General features: G+C 37.0%; 2 protein-coding genes across 3 annotated transcripts; both read left to right on the forward strand.

The window, feature by feature from the left end:
• Window positions 1-1,414: 1,414 nt before the first annotated feature.
• Window positions 1,415-10,139, forward strand: LOC115930065 (serine/arginine-rich splicing factor 3-like). Of its 2 annotated transcripts, XM_031000564.1 has the most exons (5): window positions 1,417-1,541; window positions 3,731-4,008; window positions 5,127-5,369; window positions 7,236-7,301; window positions 8,696-10,139. In XM_031000564.1, the coding sequence occupies exons 2-5, from the start codon at window positions 3,752-3,754 to the stop codon at window positions 8,700-8,702; spliced, it is 573 nt and encodes a 190-aa protein (XP_030856424.1). In that variant the 5' UTR covers window positions 1,417-1,541; window positions 3,731-3,751; the 3' UTR covers window positions 8,703-10,139. The 2 variants fall into 2 exon arrangements, with proteins under 2 accessions (XP_030856425.1, XP_030856424.1); XM_031000565.1 differs by lacking the exons at window positions 7,236-7,301; window positions 8,696-10,139 and adding an exon at window positions 6,041-6,282 and having other exon boundaries at window positions 1,415-1,541.
• A 4,656-nt stretch (window positions 10,140-14,795) lies between these two features.
• Window positions 14,796-23,460, forward strand: LOC584693 (serine/arginine-rich splicing factor RSZ21A). The gene is made up of 5 exons (XM_784545.5): window positions 14,796-14,928; window positions 18,545-18,911; window positions 19,464-19,682; window positions 22,381-22,452; window positions 23,333-23,460. The coding sequence occupies exons 2-5, from the start codon at window positions 18,562-18,564 to the stop codon at window positions 23,337-23,339; spliced, it is 648 nt and encodes a 215-aa protein (XP_789638.1). The 5' UTR covers window positions 14,796-14,928; window positions 18,545-18,561; the 3' UTR covers window positions 23,340-23,460.
• Window positions 23,461-24,107: the final 647 nt, after the last annotated feature.

Below are 24,107 nucleotides of genomic sequence, written 5' to 3' on the forward strand. Positions count from 1 at the left end.
ACTTATCATAATTGTACCCACGTTACTGATTCACAACGTACGTGTGTAATAATCTTTAAAGAGCGATTTATCTCCTTATTATTTTCTCACGTTCTATTCGTTTCCTTCATTGATCTCTCCCCTCGCTGTCACCTCTTCCCCCCCCCCTTTTTTGCCATTTGATTGGGGCACCCGTGCGGCCCGCCCCCCCCCCCGGGCCCGTATCTACGCCACTGGAAGTGATAATCGACTGGTTAGTAGTGATGCCGGTGGTGTTGTTAGTGGTGGGGGTGATACAGTTTTAAATTTTGGCTCATGATGCACCCGGGGGTCTCAGTCATAGAATAATGTTAGCATGCGTGACCACTGGTTTTCCAGACACCCCCTAAACGAGGAATTCTTCTGAAACCAAAATACACCCTAAATGAGGATTTCGCGTGTTTTTTTTTCTCCAAGTATTCTCACCCTAAACGGGTATTTCAAAAAGTGTACTCCTAAACAAGTATTGTAAAATAATTATTGTAGCCCCTTGAGCACTTTGACAGACGTATAGGCTTACTCACCAGAGATGAAAAGAGAGGAAAAGGACAGTTATTAGAAAAGAAAGGGGTACTTGTCCTATGTAAAAAAAAAAATTAAAAAAGGGCTTTATGTGGGTACCTGAAAAGGTAGGCCTGCACAACGCCCCCCCCCCCCCACCGGGTGTGCCACGTCTGGCATAATGGGCAAAAATGAGAGAAAAAAAACTCGGAAAATCATGTCATTTCAGAAACATTTGTAAATCTCTGGTATCGAAATAGAAATAAACCACGTTTGAATTTTATTTGGGGGTCAACTACCCCTCCCCCCTTTAGTACGCCAGCATAACAAATAATTATGTTGATCACCGCCAAGAAAATGCATGCAATCGCAGATCATCATCGTTGCTTAATTTAAACTTTTTTTTTTTTTATTACCGCCAGTCATGACCAAGCCAATCATAACTTTTTCTCAGGGGCGGATCTAGCTTTGAGTGCTACCGGGGGGGGGGGGGGGTTGACCCAGTGCCAATATTTCGCTCATTGTGGGGGTGTAGAAATCACTAAAAAATAAAAATCATTTTGCCCCTGACATTTAATAAAATAACAAATAGTAATAATTGTTTTACTATAGCCTATAAGGGGGGGGGGGGGGTAAACCCCCACCACCTAGATCCGTCCCTGATTTTAATTGTTATATTCATGAAATCGGCCCTTTCAAAAATCTTTCTATGCTAATAATAATAATAAATAATAATATTTAATTTTTATATAGCGCTTAATACAAATGTCTCTAACATGATTTATGACAACAACAACACAAAAGAACAAGGGGTAAAATCATGATCAATATTATGAAAATGTAGGGATATGGGATATTCTCAGATTAATGCACCCTCGGCCTCCAGGCAGCGTACGCAAGAGCATTTGCAATTTCCGAACAAAATCGAACGTACGCTGCGCTTGCGCACGTTATAGTATGCTTTTGAATCCTTTCTTCTCTCGATCGCCACACAGATTTCTGGGATTCGTCCTGTTTAATTTGTAAGTACATTTGTTGTTTTCAACAATTATTTGGTAGAAGTTATGCACTAAAAAGCATTCATTATAATTCTCGTCATATTGTGTGCAGTTTTTCTTTAGTTTGTGATGATGTTATGATTGAACAATTGCTAGTCTAGAATAGACTACAGATGTACTCAACTCTTTTGTTGCAGAAACTGAGAAAGCCGAGTGAGGGTTGATGATCGTGTATGTGCGTGCGTGTTGATCAAGAGTTGTGTGGGCTATGTACAAAAATTAATAGGCCTAATGCTATGCCTTTATGGACGTTGTGATATGCAGATCAGAATTCAGAATGAAGTTGATTTGTGTGAGAAGAAAGTAGAAAAAAAAGATAGTGAGCCTTGTGTCTAATTACCTAATATTTGACTTCAATCTGACACTAGTTTTTCTTTTATATTCCTTTGATGTTTAAAGTTAAAAAGAGAAGGTTGAGTTCTGGGAAGAGGTGAAAAATAATTTGTGAGCATTACTCATTCTTATTATGCAAGTGTGGAAGAACATCAGTTAAGACATGTTCCCTGAAAAGCATGGCTCTTCAAATGCCTTCATATTCTAAATATGCATGTAACATTGTAAAAATCGGGGGCCGGCTTTTTACGCCACGTGTTCGTGAAGTCCCATATACATCTTTCTGTGCAAGTGTTTGTAACTTTACCAAGACTTGCCAAATTTCTTATCATTTTGATGATTCCAGAACCTTGCAATACACACACATTCTTATATGCTAGATGATCAACCTTTTCTGGTCGGTTCCACACCGTTTCTTTCATAATGCAATCGCATGACCACAACTCAACTTCATCTTTAAAGAATAAAGTGACTCTGTATTCTGTAACAATTATGAAGGTTGATGAAAAAACTCTAGATCTAGATCTAGATCTAAGGCCATGTAAAATTGATTTCATGTTGATCGTCCCCGCCCGCTTCCTTTTTGGGGGCCGCCTCCTATTTTTTGTTATTTGTTTTTTTTTTTTTTTGAATTTTTTTGAATTTTTTTTTGAATTTCTTTTTGATTTTTTTTTTTTTTGAAAGAAAAAAACATGAAAAACACTGCTAAAATGGCTCTATTTCTGATTTAAAAAAAAAAAAATTGTCGGCGGCCATCTTGAAAAAAAATAGCCTCGACTGTCAGGGAAAATGTACCGAGCGGCCATTTTGAGCGGCCATTTTGAAATATCAAATATCAAATAACATGGTACACCCTCCTCCTCTTTTTCAAAAAATCCGGACGATCAACATGTAATCAATTTTACATGGCCTAATGTTGGAATGTTGTTGATGAGTTCGACAGTTGTTATTACATAGCCATAGATCTAGATCTAGACTCTATTCCTCTTTAAAAAAAACTGCTGTACTACTATTAATCTAACTCCAGGGAGCTCCGGCGCGGATGCTGAAGAATTTAGAAAATATATATGTGGGGACCAGGGGGGTGTTTCACAAAGATCCTAAGTTGAACTTATCTCTAAGTTGGACTTAACAATTATGGAAAGCTGTTAGCATCCTTGAAAATATTTTGTAAAAGTTGTTTTAAAAGGCATAAAATGTTGATTCAAATCATTCATATTTTCTATTATCATGGGAGATTTCATGTTCTTGATGTGAAATTTATGATAAGTCTAAAATACTTGAATTTTCGCTTTTGAATATATTTCATTATAAGGCTACAAATGGCTCTCCATAATATTTAAGTCCAACCTAGAGTTAAGTTGACTTAGAATCTTTGTGAAACACCCCCCAGATGTGTTGATAATAGGGACTTTTAGATTCGCACGAAGACAATAGCTCTAAGCTCTATGCTACGATCGACGTCCTTTTAAAGCACTGCCGTGAATGGAAGTACCACGTATCAGTCCACGCAAATCTAAAAGTCCCTATCACGTTCCTGTTTGTAAACTCATCCAAGTAGACTAATTTTCCTGTCTATACTATGCAGACGAGACCTAGATAAAGACTAGTATTAAGTGCTAAAAATTTCATCAGAATTATTTATTTTTAATATTATTTTCACCAAATGAAGTTGGCTGTGTCATTTTCACATTCGAAAGAAAAGTTCCCATATTGTTTACGCTCTCCTTTTTGCCTTGAAAAGTAGTATTTAAATTTTTGAGGCTTCAATCTAATGCCATGGTAATATGATGTTCACTTCACATATTCTTACTTAACAGCTTCATAAATCATCAGCTACAATGTCTCGCTACGGGAGTGGCGGAGGAGGTGGTGGAGGAGGCGGTGGTGGTGGTGGTAGGTCCTCGGCTGATAGAGGATGCAAAGTGTACATAGGAAACCTTGGAGAAAGTGCCAGCAAGTCTGAACTGGAGAGGGAATTCAGCCCCTTTGGACCTCTTAAGAGTGTATGGATTGCTAGGAATCCCCCTGGCTTTGCGTTCGTTGAGTATGAAGATCCTAGAGATGCATCAGATGCAGTAAAGGACCTGGATTCAAGGTATGATCAACAATGAAAGACAGATTGAGAATCTTTCCTATACCGTGTGAGTCAAAAAAAAGTTTACACCTAGAAAATTGCTAACTATTTAAAAAATCCTCTATGAACAGTAAATTAATATACATCATATGAAAGAGTGTTTTATCCCAAATCTTTTGGTACCATTTTTGTGTGGTATGTGTTCACTCTTGGATGAACAGGAGGCATTGTTTGCTAGAGTGCAAAAATCGACTTGCGCCAAAGTGATGCCTACAGTATGTATTATGTTGGGATTAGCGGAGTGAGAGAACGAATTGAATGTATCAAATAAAATGCATTGCATATGCTTTTTGCAGAAGCAAAGTCACACACACGCGCACAAAGGTTCGTTGACATTTGATACTCGATATTTGATATGTGTGGCATGATTAATTTTGTTAGGGATGTTATTTGGATCTGCATAGCCCGAATTAATACCCAAATCCCAATTGTTTTATTCAAACATCACATAAGCAACTTTGGCTCAAGTCGATTTCAAACAGTGCCTCCTGTTCATCCATGCGTGAACACATACCACACAAAATGATACTGAATGATTCGGGATAAAACACTCTTTCATAAGATGTATAATAATTTACTGGTCATAGATGATTTTTAAAATAATGAGCAATTTTTCTAGGTGTAAACTTTTTTTTGACGCGCACTGTATAGCATGCATTATCAAGTTTGCTAATTATGTATAGCATTGGGGAATTCTAGATAATGGTGATTTTTCTCTTTAAAAAAATTGTGTTATAACATGACATGAAATCGTGTCATCTGTTTCCAATCTTTCTTTGCATTATAACTTGTGCGAAAGAATTGTATGAAAGGGTTTTAGTAAAAACAAAACGGGCAATATCTGTGAATATTCACATGTATTCTGTCCTGTAAAATATTACATGTACTGTATGCTCGTAATAAAACCCACAAATCTGAAAGCCTACATTTTGAAAGGTTTTACACGTAATGACTCCATTATCTAGTTATGGACTAAACCAAACATTGAATATCATGTTTCAAAATAACTACCGGTACAAATTACCACAAATTGAAGTACTTTCAATATCTGTTTTCTTTTTCCCTTCATTGGTTTTTAGAAACATTTGTGGACAGAGGGCTCGTGTGGAACTAGCAAGTGGGGATTCAAGAAGGCGAGGCTTCCGTGGGGGTGGAGGTGGTGGTGGAGGAGGAGGTGGTAGTTTCCGAGGGAGCCGTGGCCCACCAAGGGGTGACAGCAAGTGCTACAACTGTGGTGACTACGGTCATTTTGCTCGAGAGTGTAATGGAAAGCGCAGCTCTAGTGGTGGTGGAGGTGGAGGTCGCCGCAGAAGTTACTCCAGGTATGCTCAAAGTAGTCCACAGTTCCTTACTCTCATAATTAGGAAGTTTATCCTCTGGAAATTGTATGTCTCTATTTTACCAGGGTAAATGGCAAAATGAGTTTGAAAGAAGTCAAAAAGAGAATATGCTACTTAATTATTACCCTCCTCTCAATCTCCTTTTCTGTGTTTCTAGTTGAAAGAGCTCTTTTTTAAGTGGAAAGATAAACAAAAATTACATTCCAGATGACAAGGTAAATACCATTCCGATTGAAAGCAAAAGAATTCAAAACATATGTTTTACACACATAGGATTCTACAAGATAATGTTAAACAACCTGTTGAGGGAACTTATGCATAATGTTACTCTTTTTGATATGCATTTTAAACAATAAATTTCAATTTTGTTTTGGCATTTGTAGGGTATTCTAAAGGTATTAATACATTTCCACTATAAAAAAAACTTTTACTTTTTTGTTTGCATTGAAATAATGTGTTGTTAGTGTGAATTTCTCTATGCCATTTAGGTAAATAAATAACTAGCAAATAAATTAATTGGTGAAAATGTTCTTTGTTTGAGTAAATATCTTCTTACAGTTTATCTGTAAGGCAGTGTACAGTGTTCTATAATTTCATTATTAATAAAACCTTGGTCAGAATTCTGTGACCATTCCCTCCTTCCTCCTTTTCAGGACTCTCCTTTTAACGGCTTCACAGCCAAGTAACGCCTTGAGCCTTGTAAAGTCCTTCAGGCAACCACCATAATGCACTTCCATGATATGCCCATGAGCTGGCTTTTCGACGGAATGTGATCTTTTCTTGATAGGACTTGTTCAGCAGAGGGCAGAAAGAAGCCTTGTGCTTCTGAAGCCCTCTTCTTCATATTGCACCTTTACGCCAAATCTGCACTTCAGGGTTCTTTATGAAAAATAAGCTTCAAAAATTCCAGATTCAAAATATCGACGAAGAAAAAAGGGGCTCCAAAATTGGCAAGTCACCACCATCTTCTTGCAAAAGCTCACAGTACGTCGAGTCATGCCACGTCGATAGGCACACGTTTGCTACTCCTGACGTCAGTTAGTTGCAGAATGCGGCCTTCAAATTGATAATGGCTTCGGGGTTTTACTATTTTCTTCGGTTCTACGTTTGGTAAAAAAGATCACGTATGCGTCTGGCTTCCTCATTCCAAAGCGCGTCCTTCTGCTTTCTCCTGCGTTTGTCCTACACTGCTGATAAAACTGGGAACCATAAGTTCCCTTTTTGTCAATCTTCACCCTTCTATTTCTACAGGCGAAAGAGGTAGTAAGTGAAGGTTTTTATTTAAGATTATTTCATTACATGTTTAGAGTGTATTCCAAAGAAAAGGAAGCTTTTGGAGGATTCACATTTTTCTTTGTTATCTGGACCCTGAAACCTGAATCTGGGTCACCCAAAATAAAAGTCAATAGGGCTGCCCTGTTTCAGTCAAAAATTATGTGCAGATTTTATAATTTAGTTTTTAGATGTACATGTATGGCAGGTAAGGATGCATTTAAATAATGTACAGATAGAATATGTAAAAGTAATAAATGATGTTCCTACATTGACAAAATTGAAAATCACTGATGTTTGTCTTTTTAATGAGAATTTCCTTAATTTTGTCTAACCTCTTAATACATCAAAAATGCTTGAGCAGAAAACCTAAGTTTTTATTAAAATAATGTAATATAATCTTGGTCACAGGGAATTCTCATGTTGTCATGTTTATTTCATTTGTTAACATGGGTTTTGTGTAATAAAAACAATGTATTTGACAGAAGGATCTTACATGATCAGGTAGGTGTTCAACAATGTACAATGTATGTCGTAATCAGGTATTAATAAAGAATTATTTGATTTTTCTGACAGGTCAAGATCCCGATCCCGCTCACCTCTTCCCAAACGAGGTGGATACAGTCGAAGCAGGAGTCGAAGGTAAGGAACAGTGACATGTCATATTGTCCCAAAAATAGAGCAAATTTTGAAATATTTCAGCACAGGATTACAAAAGTTTGATTAAAGGTAATACAAAGTTTTGGGAAATTTTGAAAATTGGGTCGATAGTGAATCTTTACAATTTTGATATATTTAGATGCCCCTGTGGATGTATTATAAGCACTAAAAAATTTAGCTCTTAAAAGACTTCTGCTTTCGAGAAAAATTGAATATAAAAATTTACCGGTGCTCCCGGTAAATGTTGATAAATCTCAAATAGCGCCTACGGCCATGCAATGGTAGCTGCGACCATGAAAATCTCAGAATATGTAGTTGTGATATATAATTATTCCAACGGGAATAGCTAATCGGTCAATTTTAGTCAAGAAACATAGTTTTATAGCTGAAGTAATATCGTGACCTTGAGAGGGAGCTATACAACACAAAGAGTTTATAATTTACATTTTTATAACTTTAGACTCGATTTCAACCACGACAACGATCACTGAATATTGTAGGATCGCATATGCTTCCAATATGTTCATTTGAACCAAATTCATGACCCCATACCAAAACTTTGTATTACCTTTAACCATTTTTAATGTATTATGTTTATGTTTCATTTGGCAATTAATTCAGAGCTGTTTCATGCAGCATGCTGCGAAATTAATCTTTATAGCCAAAATCAAGAATGAAAATCCCTATAGGAATTTGTGACTGGAATATTATGCATAAAGCTGATGTTTCAATTAACATTGTTTGCCTTTTGTCTTATATTACTGCACAATTAGGATGAATTGGAAAGGGCACAAAAAAATCTCCAAGGCCAATGAGAGGGGCATTGAGGCCAATCAAAAGGTTATCCATGGCCATGGCCTTGGATTAATTTAAGCCCTGGTCTTTTCTATCATATAGTGAATCACATTAGAAAATATAATATCAAGTACTGCCATATTTCTATTTCCATATTTATAGATTTTCAATTAAAGAAAGGTCTTTTGGAGTTAGTTTTGTGCGAGTTCATAATTTCCAACCTAACAAACATGTAAACAAGCAAAAACCACATCGTGGAATTGATCTTATTTCTTTTGTATTCTGTCATTGTACATACTCCTTTTGTATCTTGTCTTTCAGCTTTTTGCTGTGTGTTTATATGTAAAGTTCTAATGTTTGAGGGGTTAACATACCATAATTAAATATTGATATTGCAACAGATTTATAAAGAATATGTGTAAAACAGTTTCAGAAAATTTACAGTGTTGGATGAGTTGTCACTCACCCTCAATATTTTGTATTTGGATTCAATATAACCCTCCAACCTCCAAAATTGGATTAGTTTAAATATAATTCACCATCTAAAATTGTGATTGTTTCTCTCTTCTCATTTGTTACAGTCGTTAGATGTAGACAAGGTCCCAAGATCAACACCTGTGCTTTATATGTAATGTAAGTTGTCAAGTTGAAATAAAAACCAGTTCATTTTCTTCTAACTGGTTGGTTCTTGTGAAGCAGTTATGAAGAAAAAAACATCTCGTCATCCTATATTCTACTCGCCACGTCGTCATCAGAATATGAGATGGGTCTGTACAGTACATTGCATTGCTAAGTTTGGCTGATCTTGTGTCTGCGTGATGCTGCTTTCACTATGCGAGAATCAAGTATTTTTAAAAAACGTTTTATGATTCTTTCATGCAAGTTGGTAAGACTTTTTTTTGTACACTATCATTTATTAGTATGTCAGCATTTTTTTAAATACCATGTCTGTAAGTTATTATAATTATGCTAACATCCTTATCCTTTAAATTATCGGAAGCTATAGTACAAACAGGATTTTATTTCAAATCATATTTTCATTATCCCCTTATATCACCAAATATTTAATAAAAGTAACAAATGATACACAGAAACGTTTAGATGTATACAAAGCTGATTACAGCCTTTACTCCTCGCAGTTGGGAGTGTGTATTGTTTAACACAATAACTTTTGTTTCTGTATGTACACTGCTTCGTAGTCATATGAAAGTGGTATAAACCATCTACTCTTTTAGAACAATAAAAGCATAAAAAATATAAAAAAATGATGAATTTCTTATTTTTTACTCTTCCTTGCATATTGATTCTTTTCTCTTTTTTCAACGAGGATGGATTCAAAGGATTGAAGTGAATTTTGAAGACAATCTAGTACATGTGTATGTCTACAAAATACTACCTATTGCAGTATATATTAACAACTATTCAATCTGTTTTACATGTGAACTTGTACATTTTCTTCTACATGTATATATAATGTACATGTACCGGTATTTAAACTATTTTAAACACACACAAAAAAACACTCAAAAATCGTTTTAACACTTTATCATTGTGAAAAACTAATTATTTTAGTTATTTAATTGATTCATTGCATGTCTTGAAATACTAATTGGTAATATTTAGGAGACCTTTTCGTTAATATAACTTAATGACGTGAAGATGATTATATTTTTAATTTTTTCATGGGATTCTGTTATTTTAAAGGACATTTTTGGGTACTCATTTACTCAAGAATAAAAATATGATTTGCAGTGTTGATGTTTGTATACTTCCAAATCAATTTTTAAACATTCTTATGACTATCACGTTCTTATTTTCATATCTTTTGTTTAGATTATAGGAGAATTTTTGTTATCATCCCTCTTATTTCTCTTTATTTAGGGTGTTTTAAGTAAGGTGAAGATTGTAAAGATGTAGTAAATGAAGTACTGTTTTGATCTGTTTTTATTGTAAAATTATTGTTCCTTTTTGTCACATAAAGACCAATAAATTACAGGATTATATCGCTGTCAAATTACAAATATATAACTTGAATGGAATGTTTATTTTTGTACATGAACAGTATTAAAATTTATAACGGCTGTACATTGGTAGTGTTTCATTACTCCATTGAAGGGCAATAAGACATAAGTGCACAGGACAGGCTGAAACACAATACAAGGCTCAGTCACAGCTCTTTGATGCCGGTGTGCAAGATTGGCACCAGGTTTTGAATTTATCTAAGTCATTTATTGGCACTGGGGAATGATGCTATACAGTCGGCGGGCTTGAATTTTGATGTTGAATTTGAAGGGCAATCCAACCATGGGAGCAGAATGGGTGAAAATACGTTTTTGCAAATGTAGTTATGCAAACAAATGTAAATCAGCCAGTTTGACAGTTGATAATGAAGAGATGTCTTAAGTTTGAGGTATGGTGAATGTACGAGATGGGATAAAGATTGTTTTATTTAATATGCTAAAATGGCTGCATCTGATGAGAGAGAAAGAGAACTGTTCTTGGGTGTATTGATACAACTAAAATCAGATAAGGTTTTTTTGTCAACTTTTGGTCGTTTGTGGGGGGGGGGGGGGGGGGGTGGGGGATTACCAAGACTACAAAAGGACTTCACATGAGACACTTTATATGTGTAAAGATTAGGTTGATAAGGATCGTAATAAAGAAGTATTTATTTCCCATCTTGGCAGCCTTTTCAGGGGGGGGGGGGGGGGGGGGGGAGATAAAGGAATTGTGTTTGAGGGGGGGGGGTGTACTTGGTAACTTTATGATTATAGAGTACTTATCCATTAAGGTTGGAATTTCCCTTAAGAGGGGCTTTTTCTATTAATATGAAAGAGCACAATAGGGGGCACTTAATTGTGGAATTAACACATTTGGGTAACCAAAATTGGGTGATCAAAGTGGACATTGTGTGCATTGTGGCTGCCTAATGTATGCATCGGAGGCAGCAAACCAATTGGGGAGGGTGAAGCAGGGGCACAGTGCCCCCATTTTTTCATGTAGGCCTAACTGTAAAAAGTGACCCTTTTTACTTCAGGTCAGTTTCTTTTTTCTTTGTGATAGGGGCTTGTTTCCTGTGATAATGGCCCCTATTCAAATCTGAGAAGTGGCCCTTTCACTTTGCAAGTGTCTCTTTTCCTTTGTAAGAAGTGCCACTATCCCTTCCAATAAGTGCCCTATTCACTTCTCATAAGTGCCCCTTCAATGTTTACACATGGCTCTTATCCTTTCTACTAAGTGTTCCTTTTCCATTCTTAAAAGTGCCCCTTTTCGTCTCTGTTATGTGTCCCTTTTCACTTATGATAAGTTGCGCATCACTTCTGTATATAAACCTATTCAAATTTGATAGGTACCCATTTTCCTTCAACAAATGCCCCTTTTCCGTTATAATAAGTGCTTCTTTTTAACCTCGTAATTGCCCCTTTTCATCTGGGGTGAGTGATTTCTTTCCACCTCTGATAATTGCCCTATTTTACTTTGACATGTGCCCCTTTTTTTTCTTATAAGTGCCCATTTTCTTTTTAATAAGTGCCCCTTTTCCTTTTTGTTAAGAGATCCTTCCTTTTCTAATAAATGTCCCATTTTACCCTTGATAAATATCCCTATTAAATCTGATAGGTGTCCTTTTACCTCTTACAAATGCCCCTTTTTTTCATTTTCATAAGTTCATTTTATTATCACCTCTGATGAGTACCCGGTTCAGTTGTGATAAGTAGGCCTACCCCATTTTCACATCTGATAATTGCTCTTTTTACACTTGCTTCTGTTATATTTTGTATATGTCGAATTGTCGATGATCATAGGCGCCGGCCGGGGGGGGGGGGGCAGTTGCCCCCCCCCCCCCCATACAAAAAAGCAGTAAAGGAGTAAAGATGGTTTGTATTTTTAACCCCAAAGAACAAAATTATAATAAAAACCTGAATTATATCATATATAAAATTCCATTCAACAAAAGGAAAGTTAACAGGAATTGAATTTCCTAAACATTGCGCATGCCACCTATATTTATCAATGGAGGTTTTTATAATAGCAATACGCGCATATCGTGGACATATTGTGAGAGAATGGAAAAGCGTGTCTTTTTTTTTTATAGGGGTGAGAAGACATGAGCCCCTGAACACTGGCGTACTGATGGGGGGGGGGGGTATTTTGTATTCGATACCAGTGATTTACAAATGTTGCTAAAATGACATGATTTTCCAAAAAAAATTCTCAATTTTTTTGTAATTCATACCTTTTTATGCGTTTGTTGGAAAATTAGAAATTCCCAATTTTACAGTCGGGCGAAAAATATGCTTATTTAGAAGCCTTTATGTCAAGGTCTGCGAAACAGCTGGGCTCGGGGGCTCGAGCCCCCTTACTTTTTGAAAAAGTATGTTAAAGAGAAAAAGAAAGAAAGAGAGAGTGAAAAAATAAGTGACCTGCCAATGTCACAAATGAGGTATCAAAATAAGCTCATCTGACCATAATAAAATGCCTAAAACCCCAGAGCTTACGGGGGCTCTGCCCCCGGACCCCACCAAGGGCCCTAAGGCGGTCCCCTGGAAGCTCATCTGACCGTTATCAAAAACCGAAACCCCAAGCTTCCGGGGGCTCTGCCCCCTGGACCCCACCAAGGGCCCTTAGGCGGCCTCTTGATGTTCATCTGACCGTAATTACCTAAAACCCCTGAGTTTCGGGGGCTCTGCCTCCTGGACCCCACTAAGGGCCCTAAGGTGGCCCCTGCTCATCTGACCGTAGTTAAATATTAAAACCTCTGAGCTTCCGGGGGCTCTGCTCCCGGGACTCTCCGCCATTTAGTGACCTGCCAGTGTCACAAATAAGTTACGCTTATCTGACCCTAATTTAATGCCTAAAACCCCAGAGCTTACGGGGGCTCTGCCCCCGGACTACATCAAGGGCCCTTAGGCGGTCCCCTGGAAGCTCATCTGACCGTAATTAAATACCTAAAACCTGAAGCTTCAGGGGGCTCAGTCTCGACCTCCTGCCGAGGCCGAGGCCCTGGAGCCCACACCAATTTACGCTCTGATCGTTAATACTCCACTTTGAAAAACGTTCCGCGGGGGCTGCATGTAACGTGTGAGAGTGGTGGTGATGATGCAGATTTTTCTTCTGCCCCCCCTCCCCTTCCAAACGTTTTTGCTCATTACGTCACTGCCCCTGGAAGGTGAGCCCCCTGGAATGTTTGCCCCCCCCCCCCCCAATCCCAAACTGCTTCCGGCGCGCCTGCCGATGGTACCAGTGTCTTTTTGTCCGATAACGTAATATATTGATAATTTGATTATTTATTTTAATGATGAGTTATTGAAAATAAATTCATGCATATGGTTGATCTCTAATAAATTAATTGTAAATAAAAGAAAGACTCACTATTCAATCTTTACTAATGTGTTTGTCGATTGTGATACGTATAGGTTGTTCTTTAAATAATAATACAATTAATTGTTGCATCTTGACATTTTTAGCTGTAACAATTGACTGTATATCATCTTGGAAGCTTAGAACACATTTATGTCATTATGCACGAACATTTCTAAAGGTATTAGGTACTTTTAATAAAATCAAATATTTTCCTTCAAATATTGTGATCATGATTTATAATTATGCCATTATATCTCCATATTTTTTGCCTGGAAATCTTCAACGGATCATGCAATGAGTAAAATATGCTTACAAAAAAAAAGCTATAAGATTAGTCTGAGGCCTACATTTTATGCCGATTACCAGGCGCGTACGCAGGGGGGGGGGGGGGGTTTGGGGGGTTAAACCCCCCCCCCTTTGGAAATTTTGTGTGTGTAAACCCCCCTAAAAAAAACCTAAAACCCCCCCCCCCCCCTCCCCCTTTTCGATTTTTTTTTTTTTTTTTTTTTTTTTTTTTTTTTATTAAAAAAAAAAAAAAAAAAAAAAAAAAAAAAAAAAAAAATTATTCCCATGGCCGACCTAAAAAAGGTGACCTTACCCCCCCCCAACGGAGCAAAATGTCAAATTTCCAAATTTCGAGACCAAAAAAAAAAAAAAAAAAGTGTCCTCTTACCCTCCCCCCCCCCGCTTATTCAGCGGCTGGCTGAGTCGTTGCGAAATTTTCGGACCGATTTATAAATGTTAAAACCCCCCCCTTGAAAAAATCCTGCGTACGCGCCTGCCGATTACTAAGTTTTACTAAATCTAAACCTTTATTTCTGAAACTAAAACTTTTGAATGTCTTAGATCTTTGTAATTATAGATTTGCAATACTTATGTATTTATGTTTAATAACGTACTTCGATCATACCAATTAATCTTTGCAGCAAATTTTGCATTGTGCTTTGCATTCATATAATATTCGAAGTTCTTCTAATTTTCATTCATATAAAATAAGACTAAATATAACTTTAACAATTCATATTCTTAATTTTAAAGGGCCACAATAATTTTGGAATAATATACCTCATATGATATCAAATCTAGTCCAAAAGGAGACATAAATCATTTTTAATCCAACAAAATAAATAAAGATTGATTCGGTTGGAACGTGTGTTCAAAAAGTTAAGAATTCGGACACCACGCCCCAATACTTCAATGTTGATGTCGATTGTCACTTTGTACTTAAAGAACAATAAATCATTGTCGAAACTGGTGCACTGCTTTTGGTTATCACATTTGGATTTGAATGGGCACATTATTCGAGCTCGATCGACGCGATCGCGATATTTTTTCACTTTCTATTTAACCTGCGCCGAATCGGACGATCTCAACCGGGAGCGTTTTGCTGTTTTTTAAAGAGAAAGACCAGGCCCAAATAACGCCGAATCCGTTTAGTAACAGAAAAGACAAGGTAAAGTGGTATTAAGTAACAATATGTGGCTTATATGTTATCACTATATTATGTCGTTCTCATGGAACAAACACCATTTCCTTGAGTTCCATTTAGATTTAGTGATTTACAAAGCGCGCTTTCATTGTTGGTGAGCTGAGTGCACGTGCAACTCGAGGCCGCGTGATTCCACATGCAGGTGCATTACTATCCTGGCTGTGTAATAAAACTAAAAGCTGTGCTCTTGATTCTCAACATTTCAAACACCACTGTATTATAAAACTCAACTGATTTCACTCAAAATCGGTACTTTAGTGACGATTGATGACACCTAAATAGCATTAAAAACAATTTGTTCAACTTTCCGATGTTTTGTTAAAATAATAAAAAGAACAATTTAAAAATTCAAATTGTGAGTAGATCTAGGTCTAGGCTAGTCCACTGTGGTGACTGTCAGTCACAGACACAGTGTCAGTGCCCGTCAAACTTGCTGACCAGCCGCATCAGCATGATTGTGTGTAGACCGAATTTTCCGTCTCTTTCGTTCGTTAGCCTCTTATTGGGGTAGGGTCGGCTCTCTCTTTAGAGACGGAAACCGTCTAGCCTATACACATTCCCTTGATAACTCCACGTCCACGGCCATTTCAGGTCGTAGCGTTTTGCCCCCAAAATGTCATTTTACCTCATGCATTGATTATTTAAAATTAGGAGAAGGTTATACTACATCGGTTCCACTTACCAACTTGACTGAAATAATCCGTTTAATGCCTGGTCCCTTTTATGGAAATTATGGGTCAAAATCGACATCCATGTTGAAATCTTGCAAGCCGTGTTAAACTCTCGCTGCGCACGGAGTCATCTAAATCAATCTCATCCCTTCTAGTCTACGCCGAAGGCAAAGCGATTATGAAGGAAAAACTGTGATAACGCCATTACGAACGTGTAGATGGCGCACAGTTTTTTCCTTCATAATCGTTTTGCCTTCGGCGTAGACTAGAAGGGATGAGATTGATTTAGATGACTCCGTGCGCAGCGAGAGTTTAACACGGCTTGCAAGATTTCAACATGGATGTCGATTTTGACCCATAATTTCCATAAAAGGGACCATTAAACGGATTATTTCAGTCAAGTTGGTAAGTGGAACCGATGTAGTATAACCTTCTCCTAATTTTAAATAATCAATGCATGAGGTAAAATGACATTTTGGGGGATTTTGGGGGCAAAACGCTACGACCTGAAATGGCCGTGGAGTTATCAAGGGAATGTGTATAGACGGTTTCCGTCTCTAAAGAGAGAGCCGACCCTACCCCAATAAGAGGCTAACGAACGAAAGAGACGGAAAATTCGGTCTAGATTGTGTGTAGCCTAGGCCTAGACCGAATTTCGGGTAGGGTTGGCTCTCAAGAGACGGAAGCTGACTATACGCATTCACTTTCAAACACCAACCAAGGCCATTTATGGCCATATTTTTATGCCCCCAAAATTCCCCCAAATTTCATTTGACCTCCTGCATATCCAATTAATTTTATATTGTAAATTAGGCCTAGCCCTAGTATAGGCTATAATACATCGGTTCCACTTACCAACTTGATTGAAATAATCTGTACTTTCATGATCCCTTTTTAGGAATTTATGGGTCGAAATCGACATCCATGAAAATCTTGCAAGCCGTATTTTAACTCTCACTGCGCATGACGTCATCTAAATCTCATCCCTTCTAGTCTACGCTGAAGGCAAAATGATTATGAAGGGAAAACTGCGCGAGCTACAAGTTTGTAATGGCGTTATCACAGTTTTTCTTCATAATCATTTTGCCTCCTCTGGGCATCGCGCCAGCTTTGATGGGAAAAAGGGTGATACCTCGTCCTAAACCGAGCCATCCATGTTGTATCATTGATTCAACATGGCGAAGAGACAGTAGGCCTACGTACGCATGCATGTAGCAGCGGAGAAAATATGAATATTCGTGATATAGATAGGCAAATTCATGCAAAAAAATATATTCAAAAAATTGACTTGAAAACACATCAGACAATTAGTCTGAACCGAGTCAGGAGCAGATTTGAAGAAATTATATTTTTAAATGTTGTAAAACCAAAGATTTAAGAAGAAAACTGACCAAGTATCTGTACTAAAAATCGTACATCCGTAAAATTGGTCGTACATAATCGACAGCTAAAAATGACGCGCACGGTTGCGTTACGTGCGTTCTCGAATCCAAAATCATACCTCACACACACACTCTCGCCATACCGCGAATGGTCCGTCGTGGGGAGCTAGGCGGCTGAGAGTTTGCAGCGATACCAACGCAGCTTCGGAGCTCCGCAGCGCGCCATTTTAGCGGGACTCGGAAAGGTTCGTGGTGGGAAGGCAGCGGCCTAGCTTTTTGCCCAAACAACACTAGATCGGCTGCTGGCAAAATGAAAATAACTACGATCGAGAACATCGTCGGTTTCTTAACTTTTCAGTGAGATAATTCTGAATTCTAATTGAGACTATATAATAAATTAAATCGACAAAGAAACCTCGGTAGAACTCTTATAACTGTACAAAAGCTTGTTTATTTCTTCATTTGACATTTTGTTTTCGACCATTTTTTCGTGCGCGAGTCAATGCAAACTATGTATTACCAAACTTTCAACACGCAAGGAACGGGGAACACTCGCGGACCTCGTATCAAATTCGTTGCAAAAAAAAAATTCAAGGGTGATTTTGAAGCAGTGAAGAATATTGGCGCTGCAATGCGCAGAAATATACTTGAAAGAAACTTAAAAAATCATACCTGAATTTTCAGAAAATTGTATTTGTATTAGTGTACCTAGATGTGACTTGTTTATAACTCAGATTTTATGAAGATTTGTCTGGAAAAAATGTCAATTTTTTCCGTTTGGTGGTCATTTCTAGGCTAATATTTTAAAAGTTACTTCAGTAATGGTCTCGATGTTTCTTTTATCATACTCGCATGTTATTTCTACATAGATTAAACATAGGATGGTTAAGGGTAAGACCGGATAACACTATAAAAAAGATATATCCTTCCGACCTCCCATATCCACGTTTTGGGCTGATTATTGCCGACCCACCGCAGCAAGGCCATTCAGATTTTCGTACGCGACCGAAGCGCCCTCTAGTGCCCCATGAATGTGCCTAATATAGAGCGCTGTACGCTCTAAATTGCTGAATATGCAGGAGTTTGATAAGGAGATAACCCTGTAAGTTGGGGCTGTGATCGGAGCGACACCCTTGCACCTTTGATCGGTATCGGATCGGAAGATAGACTAGACCAAAAAAATCAGCCAATTTTTTTTTTTTTTTTTTTTTAATGACGAAAATTTTCAAGTTTTTGGCTTTCAAATGCTCAAAAAAAATTCATGGCTGGGATTATTTTGTCATTTTGAGTTGTTGTAGACCATGTTTGTTGATATTTAGTGCCTTTTCATGACTTTGAAATTAATAATATTGGTCACTCTAAGAGAAGAGGCAAAACATGCGGGCCGCCATCTTGGATTAAAATGTATGCATGCATTGCCCGATCATTTTAATTGATCAGCGATCGAAAATTATTATCCAAGTTAGATCAAGTGCACATTTTTCATTACAATGATTCATGACTTCTATGATTATTCCTTGTTTACAGCTTTGAAACAGGCAACAATGTCTCGCTACGGAGGCAGCCGTGATGGTGGTGGGGGTCGTGACAGTGGTTACGGTCGAGATAGTGGTGGCGGTCGTGACAGTGGTTACGGTCGTGACAGTGGTTACGGTCGTGACAGTGGTTACGGCCGTGACGGTGGTGGCGGTGGTAGGTCTGCAGCAGAAAGAGGATGCAAAGTGTATGTAGGAAACCTTGGAGAAAGTGCCAGCAAGTCTGAACTGGAAAAGGAATTTGGTTCTTTTGGACCCCTTAAGAGTGTGTGGATTGCTAGGAATCCCCCTGGCTTTGCATTCGTTGAGTTTGACGACCCAAGAGATGCATCAGATGCAGTAAAGGACCTGGATTCAAGGTATGTATGAATCAGTTTGTGATGAATTGTCTTAGTAATATTTTAAAATTTTGTGAAACGCATTAGAAAGTAGATTTTGTTACAGCTGTTCTAATACTGATTACCTTTAAAAAAATATGAAATCTGATTAAGGGGTAGATATGTTGAAATGATTTTTGTATTTCTTTTTATATATGATCAATGGCCTAGACCTTGGAATGTAATAACATCATGCTTGAAATGTTAAAGCACCAATACTATTCTCTGTTGTCTTTCAAGTTTCAACATCCTTGTAGAATTTTATTCTCTAATAAACCATTAGGGCAGGCTTTAAAGCTACCAATACCATAACATCGATGTTATCTGTTGAAAGTTCCAATTTGTGTGTTATCATAACAATTTACTGAAGGTTCTTTTTGATGAAAACTGTCCCTTATAATTTCTTCAGCTTCTACTTTGAAGTTTTGAAAAAACAGGAGCTGCTCTACCACTAATTTTGTTGGCTGAAATTATTCCAAACAAAAGTCTTGAGGAAAATCAATTTCATTGTATATTTTTTCTTTTGTTTCTCAGTACCATCTGTGGACAGAGGGCTAGTGTAGAACTGTCAAGTGGAGATTCAAGAAGGAGAGGAGGATTCCGTGGTGGAGGTAGTTTCCGAGGGGGCCGTGGACCTCCAAGGGGCGACAGCAAGTGCTATGAGTGCGGCGAAATTGGTCATTTTGCACGGGACTGCAATCGCAAGCGTAGCAGTGGTGGTTATGGTGGAGGACGTCGTAGAAGTTATTCCAGGTATGCTCAAAGTAGTCCACAGTTGTTAACTCCATCAAATCATAAATTAGATTATCCCTGTGGAAATTCTAAAATACATTTAGGTTTGAAAATGTTATTTTACCAAATAAAATTAATAGTTCAAACTTGAGACCCTTTTTTAGGCTCCCCTGATTCAATAAGCTGAAAAGAGGCCATAGTGGAATAATGAATTTAAAGACTTATGACTGTTCATAGTCCATATCCCCTATACATTTATATCAGGGTATATCATAATATAAATAATGGTTTCGCAATAACATTCAAGAAGTAGTATTCAACCATTGATATAGGGATTAAGGTAGAGAAATTGTCCATAAGTGCAATGCTATAGTTTATGACATGTGTACAGGTAGTTTAAAATTTCACTTCATCATTGGCTTTCACATTTAATGTTTCAAGTTATTGATTCATTAAAACACCTGTAGACACTTTATTGCATGTGCACAATACATATCTTGACAAAAATTATGTGATAAAGGCAAGAACAAATTTCAAGGCTTCAAACAGATGTAATAAAAATGTGAAAGTATTAACTTTTTAAATCAATGTGTGAATTGATGGATCACTATGGTATAGAATGTATTAATTGAACTAACATTTTCTAATATCTGTACAACCTTCTGTAATTTCATTTTGATTAAACCTGGTCAGAATTCTGTGACCATTCCCTCCTTCCTCCTTTTCAGGACTCTCCTTTTAACGGCTTCACAGCCAAGTAACGCCTTGAGCCTTGTAAAGTCCTTCAGGCAACCACCATAATGCACTTCCATGATATGCCCATGAGCTGGCTAGTCGACGGAATGTGATCTTTTCTTGATAGGACTTGTTCAGCAGAGGGCAGAAAGAAGCCTTGTGCTTCTGAAGCCCTCTTCTTCATATTGCACCTTTACGCCAAATCTGCACTTCAGGGTTCTTTATGAAAAATAAGAAAAAGCTTCAAAAATTCCAGATTCAAAATATCGACGAAGTAAAAACGGGGCTCCAAAATTGGCAAGTCACCACCATCTTCTTGCAAAAGCTCACAGTACGTCGAGTCATGCTACGTCAATAGGCACACATTTGCAACGTTTGCTACTCCTGAGGTCAGTTAGTTGCAGAATGCAGCCTTCAAATTGAAAATGGCTTCAGGGTTATTCTAGTTTCTACAGTTCTGCACTTGGTAAAAAAGATCACGTATGCGTCTGGCTTCCTCATTCCAAAGCGCGTCCTTCTGCTTTCTCCTGCGTAACCCCGTCACTGCTGACAATCACAGGGAACCCTAAGTTCCCTTTTTGTCAATCTTCACCCTTCTATTTCTACAGGCGAAAGAGGTATTTAAGATTATTTTCATGTTCAGAGTGTATTCCAAAGAAGAGGAAGCTTTTGGATTATTCAGATTTTTCTTATATAAATATAAAAGTCAAAAGGGCAGCCCTGTTTCAGTCAAAAATAGTGTATGGATTTTATTTTAATTTAGTGATTAAATGTATATGTAAAGTCATAATTGTTGTTCCTATATTGACAAATGGGGAATCATTGATGTTTATCTTTTGAATAAGATTTTCCTTAATTTTCTAACCTCTAAATACATCTCAAATGGTTGATGAACAGACCTCAGTTTTAATTAAATAACGCTAATAGTAATGAATTCTCATTGTCATTCATGTTTATTTCACTCGTTAAAGGGATAGTTGAGTTTTGTTGCAGAGGGCACTGCACAAAATCATTTTTTGTGAGATAATGATAAACCGAGTGTGAAATTTGGAAGAACGTACAATTCAAATGACAAAATCATCTTCGTTTGATCGAAATCGGTTCAGAGACGGCTGAAATATCCATAAATCTAATGATTTCTAATATTTGTGGTGCCCCACAAATATTTGATAATTTTGAACCAGCCGTTGAAAAAAAAGATATAGCGTCTTATACGTTTTATCCCAGCCAATGCCGATGTTGGCTTTATGTATTGTTATCAATTGATTAATTAACTAACGGTCACCGTATGTTTTTGAAAGTGGAGCTGAATTGGTATGATCGTATTGGCTAAATTTCACACATTTTGGGGTTTAAAATTACCTTCATAGTAATTTTAGGTCCTTAAAGAGCACTAGAAGTGTCATAAATAAGAATAAAAGCAATAACCACGTACTTTAAAGGCATTTGCAGTCTGAAACAAGAACTTAACTATCCCTTTAAACATGGGTATGTATTAAAAAAAACAATGTATTTTACTGCTTTGTGTCTTTGAACGAACCGTGTAAGTTAATAGAGTTACGATCAGATCGGCGGTTTGGCTTCCGATATCGGTATCGGACCAACAGTTCGGGCGGGAAAACTGATGAATGTTTTTGTTGAAATCTGATTCCAAAAATTGCGCACTCTAATTACGAAATCACTCATAGCTTGGATAATTCTCTCATTTGAAGTTGTAGTCCATGTTTAAAGCTATTTTCATGCTGTTAAATGACAAAAATTGATGCTTTTTTTTTCCTTCCAAGCATTTTCCGATCATGTTCATTGATGGGCTATCAGAATTTTTCATCTGATTTCACCGGAACAGCCGTGATCGGCCCCCGATCCGATTATGGGATAAAGGATTACTTTGAACATACTGAAGGATCTTACATGAACAGGTCGGTATTTAACAATGTATGTAGTAATCAGGTATTAATAAAGGATTTTGTGATTTTTCTGACAGGTCAAGATCCCGATCCCGATCCCGCTCACCTGCTCCCAAACGAGGTGGATACAGTCGAAGCAGGAGTCGAAGGTAAGGATATTGTCCCAAAAGTAAAGCAACTTTTGAAATATTTCAGCACAGAGTTACAGAAGTTAGATAAACCATTTAAAATATATTACGTTTATGTTTCATTTGGTAATAAATTCAGAGCTGTTTAATGCAGCATGCCTCAAAATTAATCTTTAATGCAAAAATCATTAATGAAAATCCCTCACATAGTGTGTACGTATACAAATTTGGGACAGGAATCTTACGCTTAAAGCTGATGTTTCAAAATGCGTTGTTTGCCTTTTGTATTTTCTATCATATAATGAATCACATTTTAGAAAATAATATCAAGTGCTGCCATATTTCTATTTCCATATTTATAGATTTTCAATTAAAGAAAGGCCTTAAGGAGTAAGCTTTGTGCAAGTTCTTATTCTTTTGTCAACCTTACAAACAAATAACGGGCAAAAACAACATGATTTTTTTTTTTAATTTTAAAATTCTTTTATTGTCTAGTTTTGTATTCTCCTGTCTTTCTGTTTTATGCTGTGGGTAAATCTGTAAAGTTCTACTGTTTGAGGGTTTTACATACAATGATTAGAGCTGCTATTAATAAAGCCTCTGTCACAAATGCCATTACGAACTGCTACAAACGCTGTACGAACGATTTTCAGACAATGGAAAAATGGGGAGATTCGTACGAACGCATTGTTTGTACAAACTTTTGTGACCGTAGCTTAAGATATGATTTATAAAGAATATGAGTAAAACAGGTTCAGATTTTTGTTTTTATAGTGTTGCATGAATTGATACCCACCCTCAATATTTTGTATTCGGACTCAATATAACCCTCCAAACTCCAAAATTGGATATAATTGACCATCTAAAATTGTGATTGTTTCTCTCTTGTCATTTGTTACAGTCGTTAGATGTAGACAAGGTTCCAAGATCAACACATCCTGTGCTTTATATGTAATGTAAGTTGTCAAGTTGAAATAAGAACCAGTTCATTCTCTTCTAACTGGTTGGTTCTTGTGAAGCAGTTATGAAACAACCCATCTTGTCATCCTATATTCTACTCGCCACGTCGTCATCAGAATATGAGATGGGTCTGTACTGTACATTGCATTGCTAATTTTGGCTGATCTTGTGTCTACGTGATGCTGCTTTTACTATGTGAGAATCAAATGTTTTTCTTCAATGTTTCATGATTCTTTCATGCAAGTTGGTAAGACTTTTTTTGTACACAATCATTTATTAGTACGACAACATTTTTTTTATACCATGTCTGTAAGTTATTATAATTATGCTAACCCCCTTAACCTTTAAATTATTGGAGGCTATAGTACAAACAGATGGATGTAATTTCATATCATGTTATTATTCCCATCATATCACTAAATATTTAATAAAATAAACAAATTATAGATATATACTATGCTGACGGACAGTATTTACTCCACTCTTTTCACAATTGGGAGTGTGTATTGTTAACACTTTATTACTTTCGTCACAAACCTTTTTTTTTTGTCTATTTAATCAGTACAAATGTTCGTTTCAGTATGTATACTCCTTCTTAGTCATGTGCATGTCATTCAGACTATCTACTCTTTTTTAACAATAAACCATAAGAAATATAACACTGAGATTTCTGGTTTCTCTACATTCATCTCTATTGTTCTAAGCCATTGTTATGT

Source organism: Strongylocentrotus purpuratus, unplaced genomic scaffold, assembly GCF_000002235.5.
Source record: "Strongylocentrotus purpuratus isolate Spur 01 unplaced genomic scaffold, Spur_5.0 spur5_scaffold_6, whole genome shotgun sequence".
NCBI classification, from domain to species: Eukaryota; Metazoa; Echinodermata; class Echinoidea; order Camarodonta; family Strongylocentrotidae; genus Strongylocentrotus; species Strongylocentrotus purpuratus.

Coding starts and splice junctions, on each gene's coding strand:
- LOC115930065 (XM_031000565.1), top strand. CDS start 3,752: ATGTCTCGCTACGGGAGTGGCGGAGGAGGTGGTGGAGGAGGCGGTGGT. Junction 4,009..5,126: donor GTAAAGGACCTGGATTCAAG/GTATGATCAACA, acceptor ATTGGTTTTTAG/AAACATTTGTGGACAGAGGG. Junction 5,370..6,040: donor CGCCGCAGAAGTTACTCCAG/GTATGCTCAAAG, acceptor CCTCCTTTTCAG/GACTCTCCTTTTAACGGCTT.
- LOC584693 (XM_784545.5), top strand. CDS start 18,562: ATGTCTCGCTACGGAGGCAGCCGTGATGGTGGTGGGGGTCGTGACAGT. Junction 18,912..19,463: donor GTAAAGGACCTGGATTCAAG/GTATGTATGAAT, acceptor TTTGTTTCTCAG/TACCATCTGTGGACAGAGGG. Junction 19,683..22,380: donor CGTCGTAGAAGTTATTCCAG/GTATGCTCAAAG, acceptor TTTTTCTGACAG/GTCAAGATCCCGATCCCGAT.